The sequence below is a fragment of the Coturnix japonica genome, chromosome 1 (assembly GCF_001577835.2).
Source record: "Coturnix japonica isolate 7356 chromosome 1, Coturnix japonica 2.1, whole genome shotgun sequence".
Classification (NCBI taxonomy): domain Eukaryota; kingdom Metazoa; phylum Chordata; class Aves; order Galliformes; family Phasianidae; genus Coturnix; species Coturnix japonica.
Genome location: NC_029516.1, coordinates 174,398,238 through 174,420,128, shown reverse-complemented (window position 1 = coordinate 174,420,128; position 21,891 = coordinate 174,398,238). Strand labels below are relative to the sequence as shown.

The following is a 21,891-nucleotide window of genomic DNA, read 5'->3' as shown; positions in this document are numbered from 1 at the left end:
GAGAGCTGCAGAGCCAGAGCTGCTCATCTCAGAGCCCGTGGGACCGGACCCAGATGTACACCAAGGCGAGGGGATTGTGAACATGGATGTCCTGCTGTCAGCACTCAAACACTTGCCACCAATGGTGGGTTTTGAGGTGATGACACGTGAGTTACGCAGGGTCACAGCTTGGGGCTGCTCTTATAAAGTGAGAGCAGGCAGCTCTGGGTGTCTGCAGCAGCATCACGCCGTGCGGTCCTGCCTGAGACACAGCGAAGGTAACAGGGAATCCAGCGTGGGATGGAGGCTGGGGCACGGGGTGGGAACAGCCCAGCCGGCCCTGATGGGGACGCAGACGGGGCTTCTTCCTCTGGTGTCAGTGGTTGCAGGTGGGTTTGTAGCTCACCCCGATGCATCTGCTGCGCTTCTCCTGCAGCCCCTGCAGCCGCTCCCAACCATGGAGCTCTCGCTGCGTGGTGCTTGCTGGTCGCACCTTGCTCAGCACGTCGGCCACCAGCAGACCCTCCGCCAAAGAACCTCAGCCCATCACGCTGCAGATGGACATGGCCCTAACTCTTTGATGACCAATACAATGGCTGTGAGGACAAGATGAAGGCTCGGCTACCGGAGCTGAACCGTAGAGAGACTGCCATGAACAGCATCTATGCTGCCACTGGAAGAAAGCATCTGCAGAATGCAGCAGCGCTGTCGCATCGCTCTCGCTGCCCGCAGTGACCCAGGATCAACATCGCTGTGCTTGGCTACACTGATGATGGGATGTCTCAGCAGTTCAACAAAGCCACCCGTGAGGGCGGGCGCTCCCGCCATCATTTCCTCCATTCATACCACTTCAAGGTGCTGCATTTCCTCCTGACCCAGGCGTACAAGCCCTGCAGAGATCACAGCCCGACTGCTACAACGTCTACCGCGGTGTTCGAGGCATCCATTTCACAGCTGAAATAGGCAAGGCTGTGCCTTCGCCAGTTCCACCTCCACCTCCTACGGAAGGATCACAGAGGATTTTGGCCAGGACACCTTCTTTTGTGGTGAATACTTGCTATGGTGTCCCCATCATGAGCCTATCTACTTTAAGAATCAGAGTGAAGTCCTCATCCCTCCCTTTGAAGTCTTTGAGGTCACCGACTTCACAGAATCAATGGCAGACCCAAATCCAACTCCGCTCTAAGGGGAGGGAGAGCAATCACAACTGCGAGCTTGTGAAGGAGGTGGGGTTGGGACACAGCCCTGGGCTGGCTCTGCACTCCCTGCCCTGCTGCCATGGTTTTGTGGTGTGGCTGTCAATATTCCACATCATAACGTCATGTGCAGTATGAATCATTCATGCTCCAGTTCCGTAGAATGGCAGCATCCCAAGTACTCAGCTCTCGGAGGAGAACTACATATCCCAGAGGACGTCGCGTCAGCAGATAAGTCATGGGAGAGGACATATATAATCTCGCTCCCAGGCTGGAGTTCCCTGTGCTCTCTCAGACTCCCGGTATGGGAAAGGTTCCAGCCGTGTCGCCTAGAGTTCACAGTCGGCCTCTCAGTTTTTCGGGGACTCTCTCACTCTGTTTATTCAATTTATTAGCCTCAATCATACTGTATTATTTTGTGTTATCTTGTATTCTGATATCGTATTTAGTAAAATAAGTTTTTTCCTCCTTAGATTGCTGCCGCTGTTCTTTTTTCCAGTTCCCCTTTTCCCTTCCTTTCCGGTGTGGGGAACCTACGGGGTGACTGCCCCATCATGGGCACGGGTAAATCTAGGTAACCCATGACACCTGCCCCAGACACGTCTAAGGGGGATGGGGGCACAGAGAGGGTGGCCCCATCCCAGCAGCTCTGTAAGGGGATGGGGAGTGTGGAGGTGAAGGGAACGTCTCTGTTTGTGGGGAGGTGGGAGGTGGGAGATGGGAAGCTTGAGCAACTTAGAGCTCTGTGAAGCCGTGGGGTGTGTAGGGGAAGCAGCAGAATCCAAGTGTGGGGATGGGTAGAGACGTGTGCCCAAGGGCCGGTGGTGTGCAGGACGTGTGCCCTCTTCTTATTTCTCTCATTAAACCTCAAGTTTCAGCATTCTGATGCTGTTTGTGTTGCTGTGCTGCATTGTGGTCCTGGTGGCACCTGGGTGGTGTGGGGACCTGGGTCTGCTGTGGGAGTGGGGTGGGTGTGTGGGCCCCGGGCTGTGGGGCAGCTCCAACCTGCAGTGCTGCCCCAACCCCACTGAGCTGCTGTGACCCCCCAGTGCTGTGCAGCTGAGGACGGGTCCGGCTGTGCTGCCCGTGTTGGAGCGGTGGCCCTTTGGTGGGCACCACGTGGGCTTCTGGACCCCTCAGCACAAACAGCTCAGACAGCGTTTTGGGAGCAAGAATTGGGCTTTTAATGCATTCTGGAGAAGGCTGTTCCCTGCAGTGCTGCCTCTGCACGGCTCCTGTGCCCGCTGGGCTCTCCCCCTCAATCCCTGCAGCTCTCCATGCCGAGCTCCCCATTCCCCCTCCAGACCCTCAGCACACCCCAGCACCGACCCCATCCTGGAGCCCAGAGCCCCGCAGACCCCGGGCCGTGTGCTGGTGAGGGGCTGTGGGCTGTGCTGCTGCCCCACGTTGGGCCCCCCATGGCTGCAGAGCCACCCACAGGGGATTCAGGGCTGAGTCCACGAGCTGAAGAAGCGCTGAAGATGGGACCCGAGCAGCTCTGCCCTGGTGCAGGCCGTGCTGACGCATCCCTCCTGCATGTGCAGCTCTCTGCTCACGTTGCTCTGCCCCTCACAGCTCATCTCCGTGCCTGGGGGTGGCTGCAGTGAGAGGGAGGACATCAGGCACCTGCCGACCCCAGCCTGGCACCAGCGTGGGGTCTGTCTGACCCCACTGATGCTGGAGCTCTGCACCCAGACCCCAGAGCGCAGGGATAGGTCTAAATGAGAGCTCAGCAATTAGCGCTGCAATGAGCTCTGCCATCGCTTGTGATGGTCCCAGCTCCTACCTGTGCTGCTCCTGCACTCGGGGCTCTTCTCATCTGCGGGAAGGAGAAGGGTTGTGCTGTCGGATGGGTTGGGGGCAGCAGAAGGCCACAGCAGCGGCCATCGGGATGGCTGTGCCCCCACTCACGGCCCAGGAAGGCGCAGTTGAAGTGGCTGCAGGTCCTGTTGGTGCTCCGCAGCACGAAGCGGTGAGTGGCGCCGTCGGGGAAGACCCAGAAGATCTCATGGCCGGGGATCAGCACCTCCTCCTCCTCCGTGTATAGAGAGAAGGCGTGGATGGGGACCCCGAAGCAGCTGCGGATGCTGAGGAACGAGTCCTGCCCGAAGCTCTCTGCTCGCTCCCTGCTGAACGAGCAGGAGGCGAAGGAGCCGAACCTGAACGGGCTGGTACCGCGCAGCTGGTACCGGGCGCTCGCCATACCCCGATACACGGCGGTGCCGTAGGCGGCCTCGCAGGGAACCCGCAGCAACTGCAGGGCTCTGGTCAGGTAGAAATGCATCGCCTTGAAGGGGAAGCTGGCGTTGTAGGCTGCCCACGAGCGGCCGGCAGCCCGCACGGCGGCGTTGAAGACGCGGTGCAGGTCGTTGTCGGTGTAGGCGATCACCGCTTGGCCGTGCTCGTCCTTGAAGCCGGGGGGCAGGAGGGGGGACAGCGCATCCTTCACCCGCTGCCAGCGCTCCGCAGCCCGGCCCCAAACCCTGCGGAACAGCCGGGACTCGCCCCGTCCCCTCTCCCGCTCCAGCAGCGCCGGCCCCGCCGCCTCCATCTCCTCGGCGCATCCCTCGTACTGATCGTCGAAGGCGTCGCGGCTCATGTCCATCAGCAGCTGCTGGGTCCCGTCCTGCTCCAGGACACGGGGCTGAGCTGCAGCCCCACGTCCCGTGCTGTGCCCGTGCCCTGGTTGTGGGTCCACACCCCCCCCAAAGCCGTGGGGCTCAGCAGGAGCTCGGGGCTGATGCAAAGGGGGTGAGCAGCAGGAAGGAGCGCTTCCCCTATGGGGCCGCAGGGGACCCTGCACCCCGCAGAAGCCACAGAGCAGGGAGAGCAGCCCCGACACGGAGCGGAAGCAAAAGCGATGGGCAGAGTGGAAACCTCCCCCAAAGGCAGCGGGGATGGGGGTCCCGGGACGCAGTGGGCACCACTCACATGGGGGGCAGCCAGCAGAGCCCCGAGGCACAGCCAGGAACAGCGCAGCAAGGGGAGCATCCTCGGGTCCCACAGGGATGGGAGACGTCAAACCTCAGCGCTGCCGTGGGCACAAGGGAGAGATTGGGGTGAGCCCATGTGAGGCCACTCACCCCCAAAGGACGGGGGCTGTCGGCTCCAAAAGGGACCCACAAAGGGTTGTCCCTATGGCAGCCCCCCATAACCCCCCGGGGACAGTCCTGATCCCCTGGGCCCTCCATAGAACCATCCCCGCTCCGCAGCGCCCAGGGGTGGCAGCAGCCCCACGCTCCCGTCCTGGTGTCCCCCCCATAGTGCCCCCATACCAGCGCTGTCCCCGAACCACTGCTGTTCCCGGTGGGGCTGTCCCCACTGCTGCGTGTTCCTGCCCAGCTGCTCTGGGAGCCCCGCAACCGGAGCAGCCAAACAGGAAAGGGGCAGAACCAGAAGTGTCTGTTTGCTTTCAGTTTGCTTTCATTTTCCGCACTCTGGAGGTGCTGCAGAGCCGGTACCACGCAGGGAGGAAGATCCTCCGAGCCTCAATGTGGGGCCCAGCATCATGGAAGGGAAGGGAAGGGAAGGGAAGGGAAGGGAAGGGAAGGGAAGCAATCGGGCACTGCTCCTGCTGAGCTGCATGCTGTTGGTGGTTAAACAAACTGATGTCATTCAGTGATAATAATGAAGATACCACAATATAAAGAAATGTCTTTGCCTTCTGGTCAGCTCTGTTCATATCTCAGCCCTCTGGGACTCACATGGAGCAGCAGAAGCACTGCTGTGGTTTAACCCTGCAGCAGCTCAGCACCACTCTGCCGTTTGCTCACTGCCCACTGTGGGGTCGGGGACAGCATCGATATGGATTAAAGTGTTAGAACTTGTCAGCTGGGAGAGATCTTGCTGGAGTGGGAGAGGGCAGCCAGGACCCTTAGGGAACACCCCAACAGCCCCCAGGCCAGGAACACCCCGGTATCCATTTGCACATAGAGATGGATGTCCTTGGTTCTGGGAGGGGGGACACAGGTATGGACATGGATAAGGACAAGAACATGGACACAGATGGGCGCATAGAAGAGGCAGCTGAGGGGAGTCCCCCAAAGGAGCTGAACCAGAGAGTCCTGATGGACCCAGGCAGGACCAACCCAACAGGGTCCGGGGCACTGAACGCTCTGCACTTCAGTGTGTGCTGGGGATGAGCTCCATGGGCACCATGGGGACGTGCAGTCCAGGGGCACTGGGCATGGGGTGGCAGTCACGCGGCTTTGCCGATCACCAGCACGCTCATGAGGAAGACCATGAGGAAGAAGACCCACATGAAGAAGCGGTCCATCACTTTGGCCACCTTCTTCCACTCTGCGGCGCGGCGCTGTGCCGTGCGGTGCCGTCGGAAGACGCCGGCAATGTACGCCACGCTGCTGAGCACCGCGTGGTGGTGGCAGAGGCAGCGGCTGCGGGGGCACAGCCCCGGCTCCACGCCATCCCCAGGGGGGTCCTGCGGCCCCGTCCCTCCCGTGCCCTCTCTCTGGGGACGGCCGCAGCTCTCGCCCACCTCACAGACACAGAGGGCGCGTGCCAGGTGGTGCAGGATGAGGCGTCGTGCCCATGGTGGCACCGGGCGGGCACCCGGCCCACAGTGGTGGATGTTCATTATAATGATTGTCAGAGCAGTGGAGGCTGTGATCATGGTCATAGTTGCTATGTAGTACTTCCCTATGGGGCGAGAGGGTCAATGTGGGGCGCTCATCTCCCCACCGGGTGCCCCATGCCCTCCCCTGTGCTCACCGATGAGCGGCACACTCTCCGAGGGCGGCATGCTCTCTGCCACCAGCAGCTGGAACACGGTGAGCGCCAGCAGCACCGTCACCCCCAGAGAAACCTTCTCCCCGGAGTCAGCGGGCAGGTAGAAGCCCAGCGGTGCCAGGAAGGAGATCATGACGCAGGGCAGCAGCAGGTTGAAGATGTAGAAGGAGGCACGGCGGCGGAGCAGCAGCGTGTAGGTGACGTCGGGGTAGGGCTCCGAGCAGCAGCCATAGGTGATGACGTTGCGTGTGGCCGGCATGCCCAGCACCTCCCACTCCACGTTCTCCACGAAGTCGGTCAGGTCGCCTGTATCCAGGCGGTTGCGGAGGTCAATCTGGTTCCCATTGTAGGTCCAGGAGCCGAAGGTGAGGCGGCACTGCTGCCCGTCAAAGGGGAAGTAGGAGACGTCCACCTTGCAGGAGCTCTTGGTGATGGCGGGGGTGTCCCACATGATGTGTCCGTCAGAGCGCAGCACCACGTTGGTCTCCATGGAGCCACCAAAACGCTCGTCAGCGCTGGGCAGAGATGGGCAGGGGGGATGGGGGGTGGCCACCATGACCCCAACCCCGGTGGGCTGGCACCAGTGTGCACCTCCATGCCTTGTCCCCATTCTACATCACTGTGCCGTGTCCCCTCCACATCCCCACATGCTACATCGCCCTACAACACCCCACAACAACCCAACCACATCCCCATGGTGCTCCCCCAGCACAGGTGACAGCTCCTCACCCTCTCTATGCCAGAACTGCTGGTTTCACCCCGCCTTGCCCTGCTCCCCTACATCCCCCTGGTTGGGATGAGCACGACCCACTTGTTGTAGAGGACGATGTCCGGCCTCCAGACGTAGCTGCTGGGAATGCGGATGCTGTCGATGCCTCCATAGGCGTCCTTATCCCAGGCCAGGTGGGCGTCCAGCCAGGCCTGGCGGACCCACAGGTAGGAGGTGAGCACCTGGTTCCGCTCGTCCTGCGGGGGCACAGGGTGGGCAATGGCCCTGGCAGTGCCTGCGGCTCCATGGGGTGAGCCCAGCGTGGCCATAGGGTGAGAGGTTCTCCAGGGGGTGGTGCTGGGGGTTATGGGTTTGAGCTGACTGGGGACGCTGGGCTGATTTCAGGAGGTCTGAGCTGATATGAAGGGTTTGTGGTTGTTTTAGGGCTATCTGAGGTTTTGAGAGGCTGGGGATATTTAAGGGACATCCGAGATGGTTTTGAGGACTTGGAGGAGGAGGATCTGGAGTGGTGTTAGGGAGTTTGAATCGTTTTGTGGGGAACCAGGCTGGTTTTATGGGATGTGAAGTGGTATTGAGAGGTCTGAGTTGATGCTGAGGGTTTGGAGCTGGTTTGGGGTGAGATCTGGGCTGATTTGGAGGGGGTTGAACTGTCCTAGGAGGGATCTGTGCTGGTTTCCAGGGGAGCTCTGAGTCGATTCCCAGGGGTCTGGGGGAATCTGGGCTGCTGGGGTGGGGGAGGGGGGTGACAGCGCTCACCATGTCGATGATCTGGGACAGGGTGACCTGCAGGGTGACGTTCAGTGCCCGCTCCGTGTCCTCGGCGGGTCGCAGGGCGCTGGAGTAGTTGGCGAAGAGGTCGTGGAGCAGCTTGTGGGCGAGTCGGCCCTGAGCGGCCCCACAGCCTGCAGGACCACAGTGGGGGGGCAACAGGGACCCCATGCGTGGGACCCCACTGGGACCCCCATAGCCAGGAGCCGCCACATCCCTGCACCAGGTCCATCCATCCCCATCCCAACAGCACGCTACCTCCAGCAGCCCACACCAGGCTTGCTTCTCTCTAATGTCTCTTGCTCCAATTATTTTTACAAATCCCATTATTTCTACTATTCCCATCATTCCTGCCATTCCCATCATCTCTGTTGATCCTGTTCTTTCCACTATACCCACTATTCCTACTAACCCCATTATTGCCCCGTTATTTCCACTGTTCCTTTTCTTTCCACTCTCTCCATCATTGCCCTCCTCCCAACCCAGCAGATGGACACATCCCAGCCCCAGGATGGAGACGGAGGTTTCTGAGCCCCCAGCCCCAATTCGGGGCCCCTCATTGCCCTGAGATCCCCAGGGTGGAGGGATCACTGTCGGCCCCGTGTCGCTGAATGCTTGATGAGTGGGATTGCGTTTCGCTCACAGCGCAGTGTTGGAGACGGGGTGGGATTTGGGGGGTGCTCTGGGCAGACCCTCCCCACGGGGGCTTGCATTCACCCCTGGTGTTAAATGGGGGCTCTGTGGGTGATGTCCCGTCCAGGTTGGCATTATCACCCTCCATCCATCTGCTCTGAGCCCGGCGCTTACCTGGGACCAGGACGGTGCAGGTGATGCTGAGCGCCAGCAGGCAGGTGGGCAGCGCGGTGCTCCCCATTGCAGTGGGGCCGTCAGGAGTTGGATGCTGGAGGCATCGCCGGCGTCACCTGCACAGCATCTCCTGGGGCTGGGAGGGGTTGGGGCGGCCTTTAAGAGCTCAGCACAGGGTGACGTCAGGGGGGGGATGGCGGCGGCCTCGAGGCGGGCACACAGCACAGGGTGGGAGAGGGGCACCCCAAAGGGCTCTGCTGGGGGGTCATGGGGGGGATGGCTGTGGACTTGTGAGTGGGGGTCAACCCGTGGGCAGCTGCTGCTCTCAGCAGTCCTGGCTGCTGTCTGTGGGGTCTGTGCCCACATTGTGCCACCGCTGAGCCCCCCGGGGGGGGATTTGGTGCTGGGCAGGTGGAGATGTGCCACCATAACAGAGACTGGGGATGGGACCTTGGCTGCCCACAGGGGTGGATGGAGGTGCTGGAGATGGAGGCGATGCGGGTGATGGAAGCAATGGATGGGGGTGGGTGAGGCGCTGGAGGTGATGGGTGGAGGCAACGCATGATGGAAACGATGGAGGTGGACGAGATGCTGGTGATGCAGAGACGGTGCAGGTGCTGGAGGTGATGATGGAGGCGGCGATGCTGCAGGGGATGCAGGTGGCTTTGGGCAGAGTGCAGGACAAGGGAGGCGCATCTGTTCCTATTTGGCTGCTGAGAACCGAATAGAATAAAGCGGATCCATCAGAAAGGACCTACAGAGATGATGGAGCCCAACAACCTCAGTGCTCAGCACAGCTCACAGGCTGTTCCTGGGGGCAGCGTCCACGCGCCTCTCCCCCATCCTGCGGCACCGCAGCAGGTGCCCAGCAGACCCCGATCGGTTTTAAGGCCGGAGGTTTTGTTTCCAGGCGGTGAATTATTCATCCCAGGACGGCAGCTGGGCTCCTGGAGAGGCAATTAGGGTAATGGAAGGCAGCGTGACCCGGCTCAGCGCGGGCAGGTGTCACGTTCAGCACTGCCCCGCTGCCACCACGACCATGGTGCTGCAGGAGGCTCCATGGGGCAGCCCCATCAGCCCCATTTCAGGGCTCGGTGCCCATTGAAAAGCCCTACAGCAGCACTGTGGGTCCCCAGGCCACCCTCCCACAGTGTGGGTCCATCCGCTCCCCTCCACCCCCAAGTGCAGCCCTGAAGCTGGTGAAGCAGCGAAGGAAGCAGTGGGTTATACTAGAAACATTTTATTTCTCGTTTTCAAAAGGACAGCAAAATAATCTAATCGAGTCTTTAGAACTTCACCATAAAAACCTTCCCGTCACCCCCCGGTGCTGGAGGACACAGCAAGAGGCCGCAGAGCGGGCAGAGGAGCGGCTGGCAGCACCCAGCACAGCCACACAGCACTGTGCTCCTTTAGCATCCGTCCATGTAGGTGGGTTTGCATTCAATGCAGCCAGACTGCGCGGAGCACGCAGTGCACAGGGCAGCAGCAGTGCAGGACTGCAGAGCGTTGAGATCAGGACCTGCTGTGCTCCATGGCAGCACTCAGCAATGCTCAGCAGCCCCCCCAGCCCAGCCTAAGGCACACACGGAGCTGGCAGCTCCCCATGCTCTGTGCTGGGGCAGCAGCTCTCCCGGTGTTTGGGGCTGGAGCAGAAGGAGCCACGCAGCTCCCCAGCATAAGAGATCTCCCCAAGTTGGGTTCCTCCCCCCCTTGCATCCCCCCCAACCCACAGAACAAATGCAGACCCAGCCTGGTGCTCCTGCTGGGCCGGTCCTGGTGCTGGAGAGTCACCACTGAACACCCGCGGTGCCAACAACAGGAGGAGGCCAACAGTCCCCACAGAGCACTGCAGGCCCCACAGAGCACTGCAGACCCCATAGAGCACTGCAAACCCCACAGAGCACCGCAGTCCCCTCCACACTGCCGGAGGACGAACCCCATGGGCACCCCTGCAGAGCACAGTCCCACCTGGTCGCACAAAGAGGCATTTTATTGATTCTAGGAAAGAGCCGTAGAGTTCAAGTGCCGCCCAGTGAGGTCCATACAGACCCCAGTGCTGCTCCGGCTCACAAACAACGCCGTAAAGCTGCCCACAGCTCCACAGATAAACCCGTGTGTGGCCGGAGCGGGGCGAGGAAACACTGCAAGAGTCCGTGAGAGCTGCGGGTGGGAATCAATCAGTGTGTGCCCATCACTGCGTGACAACCGTCAGCTCCCGCAGGTAGGACTGTGTCAGGCCCCGCAGCTCCTCCAGGGCGTAATCCTCGGGCATGGGCAGGCGGCCCACGTGCGGTGCCAGCAGGCGGAGGGGCACACGGTGCAGCTCGGGGCTGCCCTCAGCCAGCGGCTCTGGGCTGTGCTGCAGGCTGAGCACCACGCGCAGCAGGTTGGCGATGCGCTTGGCCATGTCTGGGAAGGGGAGATAAAGCAGGGAGGGAATGGGGTCAGCTGCACACAGCAGGGGTGGCAACGGGATCCTTCCCCACCACACCAGCCTCCGTGCTCCCCCCGGTGCCCCCGTACCTGACTGAGCCAGGCGGTCCCTGGCGTTGTGGCACTGGATCTGCTCTATCCTGTTGCACAGCGACGTCACTTTGGTATGCAAACGCTCCAGCTCGTATGTGGAACAATCCAGCTGGAAGCAAAGGAGAACAGGCACAGCTGAGAGCCACCCAGAGCCTGCAGCAGGGAAAACCCCAACGGCCCAGCTGCACTCAGCCACATCTGTCCCACCAAATGCACCTTAAAAGCTGAGCTCAGCGCCTGAAGCGCCAAAGGGGAACCCTGGAACTGAATTAAGCAGGACTGAGATGGAGGCTCCTCACTGAGCACCTCGCTCTGCTCCTCCTCTTTCACTAAGCTCTCATGCTGCCAGAGCAGAGCTCACCTTGTTTGACATCACCTACCAGCTCTGTGCTTCCAGAGGTGCTCACATCTCAAGGATGTGCACCAACGTTGGCATGGAACAGTGCAAGGTTATTATTCTAAGAATGAGGTCCTATCTGAGCTGCAAAAAACCCCACAGGAGAAAAACAACTCATAACAGGCTGCTACCTGCTGAATCCTGTCCACCATCTCAATGACTCGGATGTAGTCCAGGTAGACCAGCCCTGCCAGCTCCCAGTCCTGGATGAGTGAGCTGCGCTCCGGAGGGGAGAGATCTTCCAGGAACCCCTTCAGGTATTTGTAGTCTTCATTAATAATGGCATCTAAGGGGAACAAACACAAGCAGTTCAGCAAACAGGTTCTTTGTATGTCTGTGACATCTGCTGCTACAGGAAAGCCCTCTGTGTGACTGTGCCTGCAGTGTCACAGTGCCTCTCCAACAGCTCCCCGTCTTTCTTGTACCGGGGGCCCCAGACCTGGACACAGCACTGCAAATGGGGCCCCACAGGGGCAGTGGAGAGGGACAATCCCCTTCCTGTCCCTGTTGCCACCCCACTGATGATGGAGCCCAGGATCCCATTTGCTTTCAGAGCTATAGGAGCACACTGCTGGCTCCATCACTTCTGTTCTCACTGTATTCCCGCACAGTGTTGGAAAGAGAATGGGAGAAGTGGTTCTGGGCTCACCTGAGGCGAGGTGCCGCACAACCAGCTTGTGGCACTGGTTCCAGTGCCCAGCCTTGAACAGGAACAGGGCTTCTTTATGCTTGTCGCCCTCCATCCGGGCTCGAACAGCCTTTGCTTCATGAATCCACTCTGCAGGGACGCAGAGCCGCTGTGTCAGGAAGGTCTCTTTGGCCCACGACTCGGGGGTCTCGCATAGAGTGCAGTGCCGGCCCAGCAGCTCACGCACGGCCTTCTCACGTATGCTGGTGGGAGCAGAGAACAGGATGCTGCTCCATCACATTGCATCACAGCACGCTGGGCTGGAAGGACCTCAGAGACCCCAACCCCATCCCCAAAGCAGGTGCGTGCTGTCAGCTCAGGGTCCCAGTGCCCACCCATGGCCTCAGGCTCCTCCAGGAATGGGGCCTACAGCTCCAGTCAGCAATGCTGGATCAAGGGTTTCCCCTCGCATCCCACCCAGCACTCCCTCCCTCAGCTTACAGCCATGAGCTGCATTACTTCAGCACAGCCTAAACACCACTGAGGTCATCACTAACAACTTCAGCACTGCAGCTATGAATGATTTCCACGTGACTCACAGCCCTCAAGTCAGACATAAGCTTTAACTGAAGCTACTGGTTGGAAAAATAATGCTGAAATGTATTAATTGCATCTGTAAACACTAACAGCAAGAGACACCCTTGGAGAAATGATGGCGTTAGTTACAATTGTATGATAATTCTGGGTTAGCTATCTATTTTACAACAGAGGCAAACCCATGTTTCAGCAAGGTTCCCATCACACACACTTCTATCTGTTCCCTTTGGATCTGATCCAGGCCATCGTTTTGCACTAATGATGCTTTCAGGCCAAGCTCTCCAGCACAGTAAACTGACTGAGCCACAGAAGATGAGCCCACCTCACCCACTTTGCTTCCTACGTTTGTTTCTGCAGAGCAGTTCAGCAGTCATTGAAGTGCTGTGTAACACCTAATAAGGCACCCGAAGCAGAACTGCTCATGCTGCTTTGTAACCCTGACACACTGCTCTGCACACAGCTCCAGCACAACCAGAAGCTGTGATAGCTACGGTCTATAGATCAGACACTGGCTGGTTTCTTTTTGCCTTGAGAATTATGAGACGTTTACTTACTGGGTATCGGGCTCATGCAGCACCACAAACACAGCCCACTCCCACAGGCCTTCGCTCTCCAGCTGGGCAGCATAGCTGGCATTCAGCACACCCTGCCCCTGCCTGCACAGGTGGCTGTAGTTGAGGGCACGGAGCACCTCCCACAGGTGCCAGCTGAGGCGATAGTCCACGGGGTCAGATGTTACACTCCTGGGATCCAGCAGCTGGTCCAGGTCGTAGTGCCTGGAGGGAAAAAACAGAGCCACAATAACAGCTAATGGTGCAAGCATCACAAAAGCAGAGATCAGCGTTGTTTGGTTCCTCTCCTTCCACCAACACCTCCAGCTCTTCCATAGACTCCCCCCCTGAGTCTGCAGCCACACTGCCACAGCCATTGGGTGTCCCCGTGCTCCCTCTGCAGGCTGCTCTGCGCCTTCAGTGAAAGCAAGATTACAGCAGGAAGCACTCAGAAAATAACAAAATCACGTTCCTAAGCTGGTGTTTAACCACCTACTGACAGCAGCACCACACACTGTAAGGCCATGCCGGCAAGGCAGATTTGTCACCACTTTAAGTTCAGGGAATAGCAAAGCTAATTACACACACGTCATTTGGGAGGGCACTGTCTGACCATGGCTCTTCCAAACCATGTTTGAACCATTCCCCACTCACCTGTCGCTGTAGAGCTTTAACAAATGGAAGCAGACATCTCTGAGAGGTCTTCCTGCATTATCGTCTTCTTCAATGACACAACCAGAGCCTTCCAGGTAAGGAGGCAGGGGGCAGCAGGCGTATTTCTCAGACTCTGATGTGGTCTAAACAAATTGTTTTATGGGTGAGTTTAAAGACAGCACACCTTACACTGGCACACTATGTACAAAGCTCACACTACGCACTGCTGCAGCATTAAACCTCTCATTAGGAAGGTAGAACTGAGGCTGTGCTTGGGCCACCTTTAGGGTCAGGCTACCTGCAGTTCAATGATTTTGCACCATATTTTCCAGTTTACAGCAACACAGCTTGCATAACACGCAGCCATACACTGTCTGCAGGAGCTGGGGATGAAGCAGAGCCAGTGGCATGGCAAGGAGCACCTCAGCAGACAGCTGAGTATTAATTAGCACAGCAGGAAAGCTGATGGGCCACCAGGTTCAGATGGATTTTGTGCTTTGTGCTCCTACCTCCCTGCCTCTGTCTCACTGTAAGCACAGGAAGCAGGTGGGAGATCAGTTTGAAATAAGTCACTGACACAGCAAGGAGAAGAGGGGGGCACTTCACAAGAGTATCACCAGGAGGCTCAGCATCAGTCATTTCACTCCACAGAGGGAAAAGGAAGATCTGTATCAATGTGAGCTGCTGCACAAATGCATCACTAACACCAGGGAAGGAATCACACTGTGACAACTGATAGGCTGAAAGCAGCCTCAGCTGCAATACGTGGCTGCTCACAACACTCAACCAGCTCCATGCAGCACCAGTCCACAGCAACAGGCAGGAGCAGGAAAGGCCTTTCACCCAGGCACAACGACCTACCTGAAATGCTGCCTCGTACATAGCAAGTGCCTGGGAGATAGAAGCTGTTGGAGGAAGGAGGTACCAGAGGTGGATGGCCACACAGCGCTTCCAGTCCAGCTGTGAGCACACATTGACGCTGATTCTCTCAGACAACTGCCATACCTGGAGGATTACACAAGTCACACACAGGTTAATACCATACAGGACAAGAGGCAACACACAACAGAAGTCTCCTTAGTAAAACAAACAGGAAGCCCCAATGTCAGTTTGTATTCCTTTCCTGCCATGTATAATGTTGGGATTGGCTATCAAAACTTAAACTGACTGCTGTCAAGAAGCAGAGTCAAATCAAGGAGCCATCTGGAGTGCTTTGTTCAGGTCTGGGGTCCCCAGTACAAGAAAGACAGGGAGCTGCTGCAGAAGGTGCAGAGGAGGCCACAAAGATGCTCAGGGGGCTGCAGCACCTCCCATACAAAGACAGGCTGAGGGAGCTGGGCTTGTTCAGCATGGAGAAGAGAAGGCTGCGGGGTGACCTCATTGCAGCCTGCCAGGACCTGAAGGGAGCCTACAGACAGGAGGGGAGTCAACTCTTGGACAAGGGGAAATGGTTTGGAGATGAAGGAGGGCAGATTGAGGTTGGATGTCAGGGGGAAGTTGTTTACAGAGAGTGGTGAGGTGCTGGAACAGCTGCCCAGAGAGGCTGTGGATGCCCCGTCCATCCCTGGAGGTGTTCAAGGCCAGCTTGGATGGGGCCCTGGGCAGCCTGGGCTGGTATCAATGTGGAGGTTGGTGGCCCTGCCTGTGGTGGGGGGTTGGAGCTCCATGATCCTGGGGGTCCTTTCCAACCCTGGCCACTCTATGATTCTATGACTGAAGGACAAAGCAATGGTGTAACAACATACAGGCTTCCCAGCCAGCAGTGCGAAGATGCGCAGGCGCTCCTCGGGGATGAAGCAGTCTGCCTGCAGCCTGTGCCAGTCCACCAGCTGCATGGTGAGCAGGTCCCGTGTGGGCTGGCTGCCCACCAGCTGGGACAGGAGCAGGGCGAGCCGGTGGTTGCCTGGAAGAAGAGACAGCAGCACATCAGGAAAACACACTGACAGCTGAGGCACAGCTGCTGCCTGTTTGTGAACCACGGAGCCTTTTTGCTCAGCTTACTGCTACTCAACTATCTCCTTATGAACTACATACCTAATAAAATGGGATGGGTGAAATACAAAGGAATGGGAAGGCCAGACTTCCCCAAATAAACATCAAATGAATGGAGAAGTTTAAAGAGTTGAGGTGACATAAATGGTCAGGATGAAAATAGTCATTAAGGTGTGAAATTAGCTTTTAAAACAAATATAAGTGGCTTAAAAGAAGTTCAGCTCTTTGAAAGCTGGACAGCAGCAGGACAAGGGAAATGGTTTGGAGTTGAAGGAGGGCAGATGGAGGCTGGATGTCAGGGGGAAGTTCTTTACACAGTGGTGAGGTGCTGGAACAGCTGCCCAGAGAGGCTGTGAGAACTGACAGTAAAGTGGTGTAAATATGACTACATATGCCCCCCATTGCTGGAGATACTCGAGGCCATGGATGGGGTGCTGGGCAGCCTGATCTAGGGGCAAGCCAGCCCATGATGGGGGGCTTTAAGTGTCCTTCCAACCCAACCGTGCTGTGGCCTCTATTGTATGAGCAGCATGCAGACAAGACAGACTGTGCCTTAATCCATCTCTCACATTCAGCACTCAGAGCAACCAGTTACTCACTACTAGCTCTCAGTGCCAAAGCTCTCTTTATGTCTCTCCGTACTCCCTTAGAGAAAAGTGAATGTGAGCATCTTACCTGCCTGCTGTGCCAGCCTGCAAGCCTCGCCAATCCTCCTCCCTGTGAGGCAGCTGAACACGGCCTCAACATGACTGTGGTGTTGGGTCAAAGCAACCTCCTCATCAATTCTTGCTGCAGCCGTCTCTGACAGCCAACGAGAGAAAGCCCTCCTGCGCTCCAGGGCCAGGACGTACTCACTGGGCTCCTCCAGGCTGGCCTCCAGCTCCTTCAGGTTCCCCCAGATGGCTTCACATAAAGTCCATGTCAAGGCCCAGTGCTTCACAACAGCTGCCAGTATAGAATTAGCCAGTCAGGAGGGGTAAAAGCAAGAGAACATTGAGAAAAGCCTCCTAAGGTTGTCAAAGTGTAATCTTACAGGGTATCCTACTGCTACACGTCAGCCAGCCACCCAAATGCAATCAACCACCTTTCTGCTTTCAGAAAGAACGTGGAGGAACAGCCAGTTTCTGTTTTAATCACACTCAAATGCTCTGATGCAAGCTGAAAATAACCTGAGCTGGACAGTTCTCCAGATCCACTGCCACCACTGCAAAGAGAAGAACTCTCTACTCACTCTCCATTACGGCAGGATCCTCGGATGCTGTTCGGACCCAGTCAGCATAGTCATGGATAGCAGAAACTCCTGGATTGGGAGCCAGGAGAGGACACTGTTCGTCCATATGGACAGTGCTGTGCTTCAGCTTTATCTCCAGAGGGATAAGATACAACTGTTTGTCTCTGTTCATCTTCCTTTGTTCCAAGTTCAGCTTCTCCACATGAACCTTGAAAGGGGATTCTGAGAGTCTGCAGGAAAAGAACAAAGAGAACAAACAGGTAAACAACACTGAGTTCTTTTCCATGTGAATAAGCTCCTGTTATGAAGCAGCTGCACTGCACAGCTCGCCCTGATTGTAACATTGCCCTGTAAGTATAACAGATACATGACTGGAGGTCAACGGCTGGGAATGCAGAACCTGGATACAGCCTGGGATTCAGAATCACACGTGGGCAAATCAGTCTCACTGAGCTGGGTGCCTCCAGCACACAAAAGGCATTGAGCACATCTTACCACTACCCAGCACGTTTTACAAGGGCACTTCATTCTGCTACCAAATTAGATGTGCTGTGAGGTGCTCAAGGCCAGCTTGGATGGGACCCTGGGCAGCCTGGGCTGGTATCAATGTGGAGGTTGGTGGCCCTGTGTGTGGTGGGGGGTTGGAGCTTTGTGATCCTTGATGTCCCTTCCAACCCAATCCATTCTGTGATGCTGACAGCTATGACAACCTTCTATCTCACACCCCAGAAAGAACCCTAAGCCAAATTCCCAAATGATACCGACTTACATTCAGAGCTCTTTCAAACATGAAGAGCACAGCAGAACTACCCTGAGGGAAAACACTACTCACAGTTTTGGAGTAACAGGGGTGGGCAGGAATCCATACTCCACATCCTCACACGGAAGTTCCTCCGTCCCGCTCGACCCACTCAGTTGATCCCCACAATTGACAAGAGTCCAGTTGGGGCCCCAGCCCACGCGGAAGGCACGACCCATGAACAGAGCCATGTCCATCAGCAGCTTCCCCTTCTGGTAAGTGATGGAGTTCTCCAGGGGGACCAAGCCCTGCTGCCTGCGGACACCCACTGTCTTCATCTGCACCTCGGGGACCGACGGAGGGACGGCGAAAGCTGATGCTAATGGAGAGGATGCTGACCAGCAAGCAGGGGAAGGGGAGCTGCGAGTCCTCGGCTCCTTGAGGTCATACAGAGCAGTGCTGGGTGGTTGGAAAATAGCATCAGCAAACCTTGATTGCAGCAGCCCAGCGACTAGAGGGAAGAAGGGGGAAGAATGGTTAAGCACACGCTCATTCACCTTTCATCAGGGGGTTCCTGATATTTGATATGGCTTGGATTAGGAATGGTGTGGTGAGTAGGACTAGGGAAGTCATTCTGCCCTGTACTCCACACTGGTGAGGCCTCACTTTAAATACTGTGCACAGTTTGGGGCACCTCAGTACAGAAAGGACATGGAGGTGCTGGAGCAGGTCCAGAGAAGGGCTTGGAGAATACGGCCTGTAGGAGAGACTGAAGGAACTGGGGCTGCTTAGTCTGGGGAAGAGGAGGCTGAGGGGAGACCTGATTGCTCTTCTCCTACACCTGAAAGGTGATTGCAGCAGAGTGGGGCTGGTCTCTTCTCAGTGTGACAGGATGAGGGGAAATGGCCTCAAGTTGGCACAAGGGTAAGTTTAGGTTGGATATCAGGAGAAACTTTACAGGAAGGGCTGTTAAGCACTGCAATGGGCTGCCCAGGGAGGTGGTTGAATCACCATCCCTGATGGGTTTAACCACTCTTTGGATGTGGTGCTCAGGGCCATGATTCAGCAGAGAGCTGTTAGTTAGGGTAGGGTGGTTGGGCTGCTGTTGGACTGGATGATCTTAAAGGTCTTTTCCAACCTGAGCAATTCTATGATTTCAGAGGTATTTCAGTCCTTCATAACCAGCCAGTGAAAACACTCGCCTTGATCTGCTATGGCAACGCACAGCTAAAAGCAATTGTTTGCAGTATTGAGAGCCATGAAATCCACCACGCACAGAATAATTAAGTCCAAACTAAAGCAGCTGGCATTGCGTGTAGGCGCACCCCAAGAATGGGGATTTGGGAAGTAATTCTGACCTTAACTGATACAGTTAGTTACACCATGAGAACAGGAATGTCCCAGAGCAAGCAGGCACTGATTAACTGCACTGAAACTGCCCCCACGTTTCAGGTCTGCTATTTAATTGAGGAAGCAATTCCATGCTTATAAAATGAGATACATATTACTCCTATTGGAATCACCACTCTGAGGGACACAAAAGCCACCACAAAGTAACAGGGGGGTTTACAGCATCCCCATGGGAATGTGAGGCAGAGGGAGGGAAAACAGAAGCATGGAACACAGCAGTGTGTGCTGTGAGGCCGGAGGAGGAAGGCAGGAGCAGCAGCCAGCAGGAGGGCAGGCCAAAGCCACAGCACACATCTGTTCTGTCACACACTCAGACAGCAATAGGGTTTTGCATACTGATGTTAGAAGTGAACTCTTCATGCAATATGTGAGGTCTGCCACAGTACCTGAGCATCTCTTCTGTCCTTGGGATCTTGATATAGGGAGCCTTGGAGAACAGATCTCCTGAGAAGTGTCCATTTTAGCAGGTTGCTTTCCAGAGTGATGGTCCAGGATTAAATCCAGGTCGTCGTCATCAGCAAGCAAGGAAGCTTTCATAATCTAGAAGGGCAGAAGACAAACCCACATGGAAGCAATCAATAGCAGCAGCCAGCTGATCTCATCTGCTCCTCTCCCAATAAAGATTAATTTCACATACTGCATACAACTAAAGGTACTTATACCACAAGTACCGCATGCCTCAGTCTAGGAGAAATGAAAGCAAGCTTGACAGTTATGGATAAACGGATGGGCATGAGGTCCTACAATAACCATGGGTTTTCAGATCTGAGCTCTCATTACCAATATTTGCCCAGAGAGGCTGTGGGTGCCCGTTCCATCCCTGGAGGTGTTCAAGGCCAGGTTGGATGGGGCCCTGGGCCACAAGGTCAAACCCAGCCATCCTATTAACATGGCTGGCCCCAAACTGGGTCTGAAGCAACACAGGTTAGGTACTAACTCACCAATTCAGAACTTAATATCGTTAATTGGTGTTTCTTCATTACGCTTTCTGGATTTCTGAAGATCCCCCACAAACACAGAAGCACACAGACAGGAGAGGCACAACGAGCATCACTGACAGGTACAGCCAAAGCACCTCTGTCAGAGAGGAAAGCACGAGACCTCACCTGTAAGACATGGGGGTTAATGCCCAGCGTCGAGGCGATGTGAGCAGATGCAGGCACTGCCTCCTGCTCTTCTGCCATGCTGTCCTCCACTGCAGGCTCCTGGGGAGGCTCCTGGGTGACGTCTGCCATGTCACTGTCCAGCTCCACGACCCTGCCCAGCTGCTCCACCTCGGGGCTCTGCAGATACAGGCAGAGGTGGCATCAGACAACAACAGATTCCAACAGCTCGCTAAGAAAAAGTGCTTCATGTCTTCAACCATCACCTGCACGCGAAGCGGAGCGCTGCCTTGTCAAGATTCCCATTTAAGTTTAGCAAGGAGTACATATAACCTGTTCCCATTTTCTTCAGTGTTGCAACGTAACAAGGCAAGTTAAAGTGAAGGAGAAGTCACAGCTTAGTTGTGTCCTCCTGTTAGAAGCTATTCTTCAGCTTTCCATTTCCAGGTGATCAGGAATAGAAGCAGTGTTGGTGCATCCCCTTCTCCCCACAATGCTATCACACAAACAAGTTCCCTGGGCCAAAACTGAACCTGGGGCATTTCAGATGGCAGCAGCCAGCTCAGGACCAAAGGACTGTGCAGCACTGGCTGTATCACACTGTGATACCTGCTTTGACTTCCCTAGCTGGGATGCAGTGTAATACGAGGCCATGTTCTACAAGCAGACACAATAACCTTCATGGTCACACAATACTGGCTCACAGAGTATGTGTGCTCATGTAGTTTATTATTATTGTAAACCTGATAGGACAAAACCCTTGGAGAAGGGCATCCACTGCTGGCTCAGTGCAGTTAATGGGTCGGCCTGAAAGCAGCACTCGGCCAATAGCAATCAGTGTGTGCCTAATGAACCGAGCACCTTCCAGGTTCCAGCCCTCTAACCCTCCTGATGAGCTCTAACCCAGGCTCCAGCTTTTGCTCCAGTCCATCCCATGTCTTTAGATAGGGTTGTCCTGGGGAAGATGCATCTTTACAGCCGGCCTGCTTCCCAGATGCAATGATGTACAACACACTGCTGGGAACAATGCACATATATAAGCAAGGAACCCATGGCACACATCCCACAGGCAACCACACCAAGGAATTTAGTAGTATACTCCATTGGGCTCCTTCTGAGCATATTAAAGTAAGCCAAGAAATGCCACGAAGGTTATCAGATGAGGCAAAAATGAGTTTGTAAGGACAGCACTGGTAGCAGATGGAAGCAGCAGGGAGCAGTGCCTGCAGTATGCGAACAGACTCACAACTGCAAACACATTTATAAACAAGAGGAGGCCACTGAGATGCTCAGAGGGCTGGAGCAGCTCTGCTATGAGGAAAGGTTGAGGAACTGGGCTGGTTTAGTCTTGAGAAGAGAAGGCTGCGGGGAGACCTCATTGTGGGCATCCAGTACTTGAAGGGAGTGAATAAACAGGAGGGAGAATGGCTGTTTGTGAGGGTGGGCAGTGATAGGACAAGGGGGAATGGTTTGAAAGTGAGACAGAAGAGGTTTAGGTTGGATATTAGGATCATGCAGAGGGTGGTGACGCACTGGAACAGGTTGCCCAAGGAGGCTGTGGATGCCCCATCCCTGCAGGCATTCAAGGCCAGGCTGGATGTGGCTCTGGGCAGCCTGGGCTGCTGGTTGGTGACCCTGCACACAGCAGGGGGTTGGGATGGATGAGCACTGTGGGCCTTTGCAACCCAGGCTGTTCTATCATTCTTTGATCCCACCAGCAGAGCTGGCTGTACTGAAAAGCATTTGTGTCACCTGCTGCCATGTGTCCAGGCCCCTACAACCTAAGGTGGCAGTGTTGCAAAGGCTCACGTGCTTCTCCAGAAGTTGAAATTAAACC

At 56.1% G+C, this 21,891-nt stretch overlaps 3 protein-coding genes and 1 pseudogene across 7 annotated transcripts in view; 1 reads left to right on the top strand and 3 right to left on the bottom strand.

Annotated features, from left to right (window-relative positions):
• Window positions 1-389: 389 nt before the first annotated feature.
• Window positions 390-1,455, top strand: LOC107308562 (annotated as a pseudogene).
• A 774-nt stretch (window positions 1,456-2,229) lies between these two features.
• ART5 (ADP-ribosyltransferase 5) lies at window positions 2,230-4,560 on the bottom strand. Of its 2 annotated transcripts, XM_015852615.2 has the most exons (5): window positions 4,451-4,559; window positions 4,107-4,206; window positions 3,087-3,801; window positions 2,962-2,994; window positions 2,630-2,773 (listed from the first exon to the last, which is right to left on the bottom strand). In XM_015852615.2, exons 2-5 carry the CDS (start codon window positions 4,164-4,166, stop codon window positions 2,745-2,747), a joined length of 837 nt encoding a protein of 278 aa, XP_015708101.1. In that variant the 5' UTR covers window positions 4,167-4,206; window positions 4,451-4,559; the 3' UTR covers window positions 2,630-2,744. The 2 variants fall into 2 exon arrangements, with proteins under 2 accessions (XP_015708100.1, XP_015708101.1); XM_015852614.2 differs by having other exon boundaries at window positions 2,230-2,773; window positions 2,962-3,801; window positions 4,451-4,560.
• A 796-nt stretch (window positions 4,561-5,356) lies between these two features.
• CHRNA10 (cholinergic receptor nicotinic alpha 10 subunit) lies at window positions 5,357-9,095 on the bottom strand. The gene is made up of 5 exons (XM_015852616.2): window positions 8,227-9,095; window positions 7,408-7,553; window positions 6,733-6,887; window positions 5,904-6,436; window positions 5,357-5,831 (listed from the first exon to the last, which is right to left on the bottom strand). Exons 1-5 carry the CDS (start codon window positions 8,291-8,293, stop codon window positions 5,374-5,376), a joined length of 1,359 nt encoding a protein of 452 aa, XP_015708102.1. The 5' UTR covers window positions 8,294-9,095; the 3' UTR covers window positions 5,357-5,373.
• A 1,100-nt stretch (window positions 9,096-10,195) lies between these two features.
• The window catches only part of NUP98 (nucleoporin 98 and 96 precursor), a 32,297-nt gene continuing 20,601 nt past the window's right edge, over window positions 10,196-21,891 (bottom strand). For all 4 annotated transcript variants that reach the window (XM_015852587.1, XM_015852589.1, XM_015852588.2 and 1 more), the window contains 13 exons: window positions 20,058-20,234; window positions 19,338-19,491; window positions 17,635-18,052; window positions 16,803-17,032; window positions 16,247-16,516; window positions 15,325-15,482; window positions 14,441-14,584; window positions 13,580-13,722; window positions 12,929-13,150; window positions 11,799-12,040; window positions 11,281-11,435; window positions 10,750-10,861; window positions 10,196-10,635 (listed from right to left, as the gene is read on the bottom strand). In XM_015852587.1, the coding sequence (XP_015708073.1) occupies window positions 10,418-10,635; window positions 10,750-10,861; window positions 11,281-11,435; window positions 11,799-12,040; window positions 12,929-13,150; window positions 13,580-13,722; window positions 14,441-14,584; window positions 15,325-15,482; window positions 16,247-16,516; window positions 16,803-17,032; window positions 17,635-18,052; window positions 19,338-19,491; window positions 20,058-20,234 (2,643 nt within the window). In that variant the 3' untranslated portion in view covers window positions 10,196-10,417. The remainder of the gene's footprint in view (window positions 10,636-10,749; window positions 10,862-11,280; window positions 11,436-11,798; window positions 12,041-12,928; window positions 13,151-13,579; window positions 13,723-14,440; window positions 14,585-15,324; window positions 15,483-16,246; window positions 16,517-16,802; window positions 17,033-17,634; window positions 18,053-19,337; window positions 19,492-20,057; window positions 20,235-21,891) is intronic.

What these genes read in the sequence shown, in the direction of transcription:
- ART5 (XM_015852614.2), bottom strand. Translation starts at nt 4,166, where the DNA reads ATGCTCCCCTTGCTGCGCTGTTCCTGGCTGTGCCTCGGGGCTCTGCTG. An exon ending in CTCTGCTGGCTGCCCCCCAT is followed by an intron (nt 3,802 to 4,106) that starts GTGAGTGGTGCC and finishes GTCCTGGAGCAG; the next exon opens with GACGGGACCCAGCAGCTGCT. An exon ending in CGAGTGCAGGAGCAGCACAG is followed by an intron (nt 2,774 to 2,961) that starts GTAGGAGCTGGG and finishes CTCTCACTGCAG; the next exon opens with CCACCCCCAGGCACGGAGAT.
- CHRNA10 (XM_015852616.2), bottom strand. Translation starts at nt 8,293, where the DNA reads ATGGGGAGCACCGCGCTGCCCACCTGCCTGCTGGCGCTCAGCATCACC. An exon ending in CTGCACCGTCCTGGTCCCAG is followed by an intron (nt 7,554 to 8,226) that starts GTAAGCGCCGGG and finishes GTGGTCCTGCAG; the next exon opens with GCTGTGGGGCCGCTCAGGGC. An exon ending in GACATCGTCCTCTACAACAA is followed by an intron (nt 6,437 to 6,732) that starts GTGGGTCGTGCT and finishes ATCTCTGCCCAG; the next exon opens with CGCTGACGAGCGTTTTGGTG.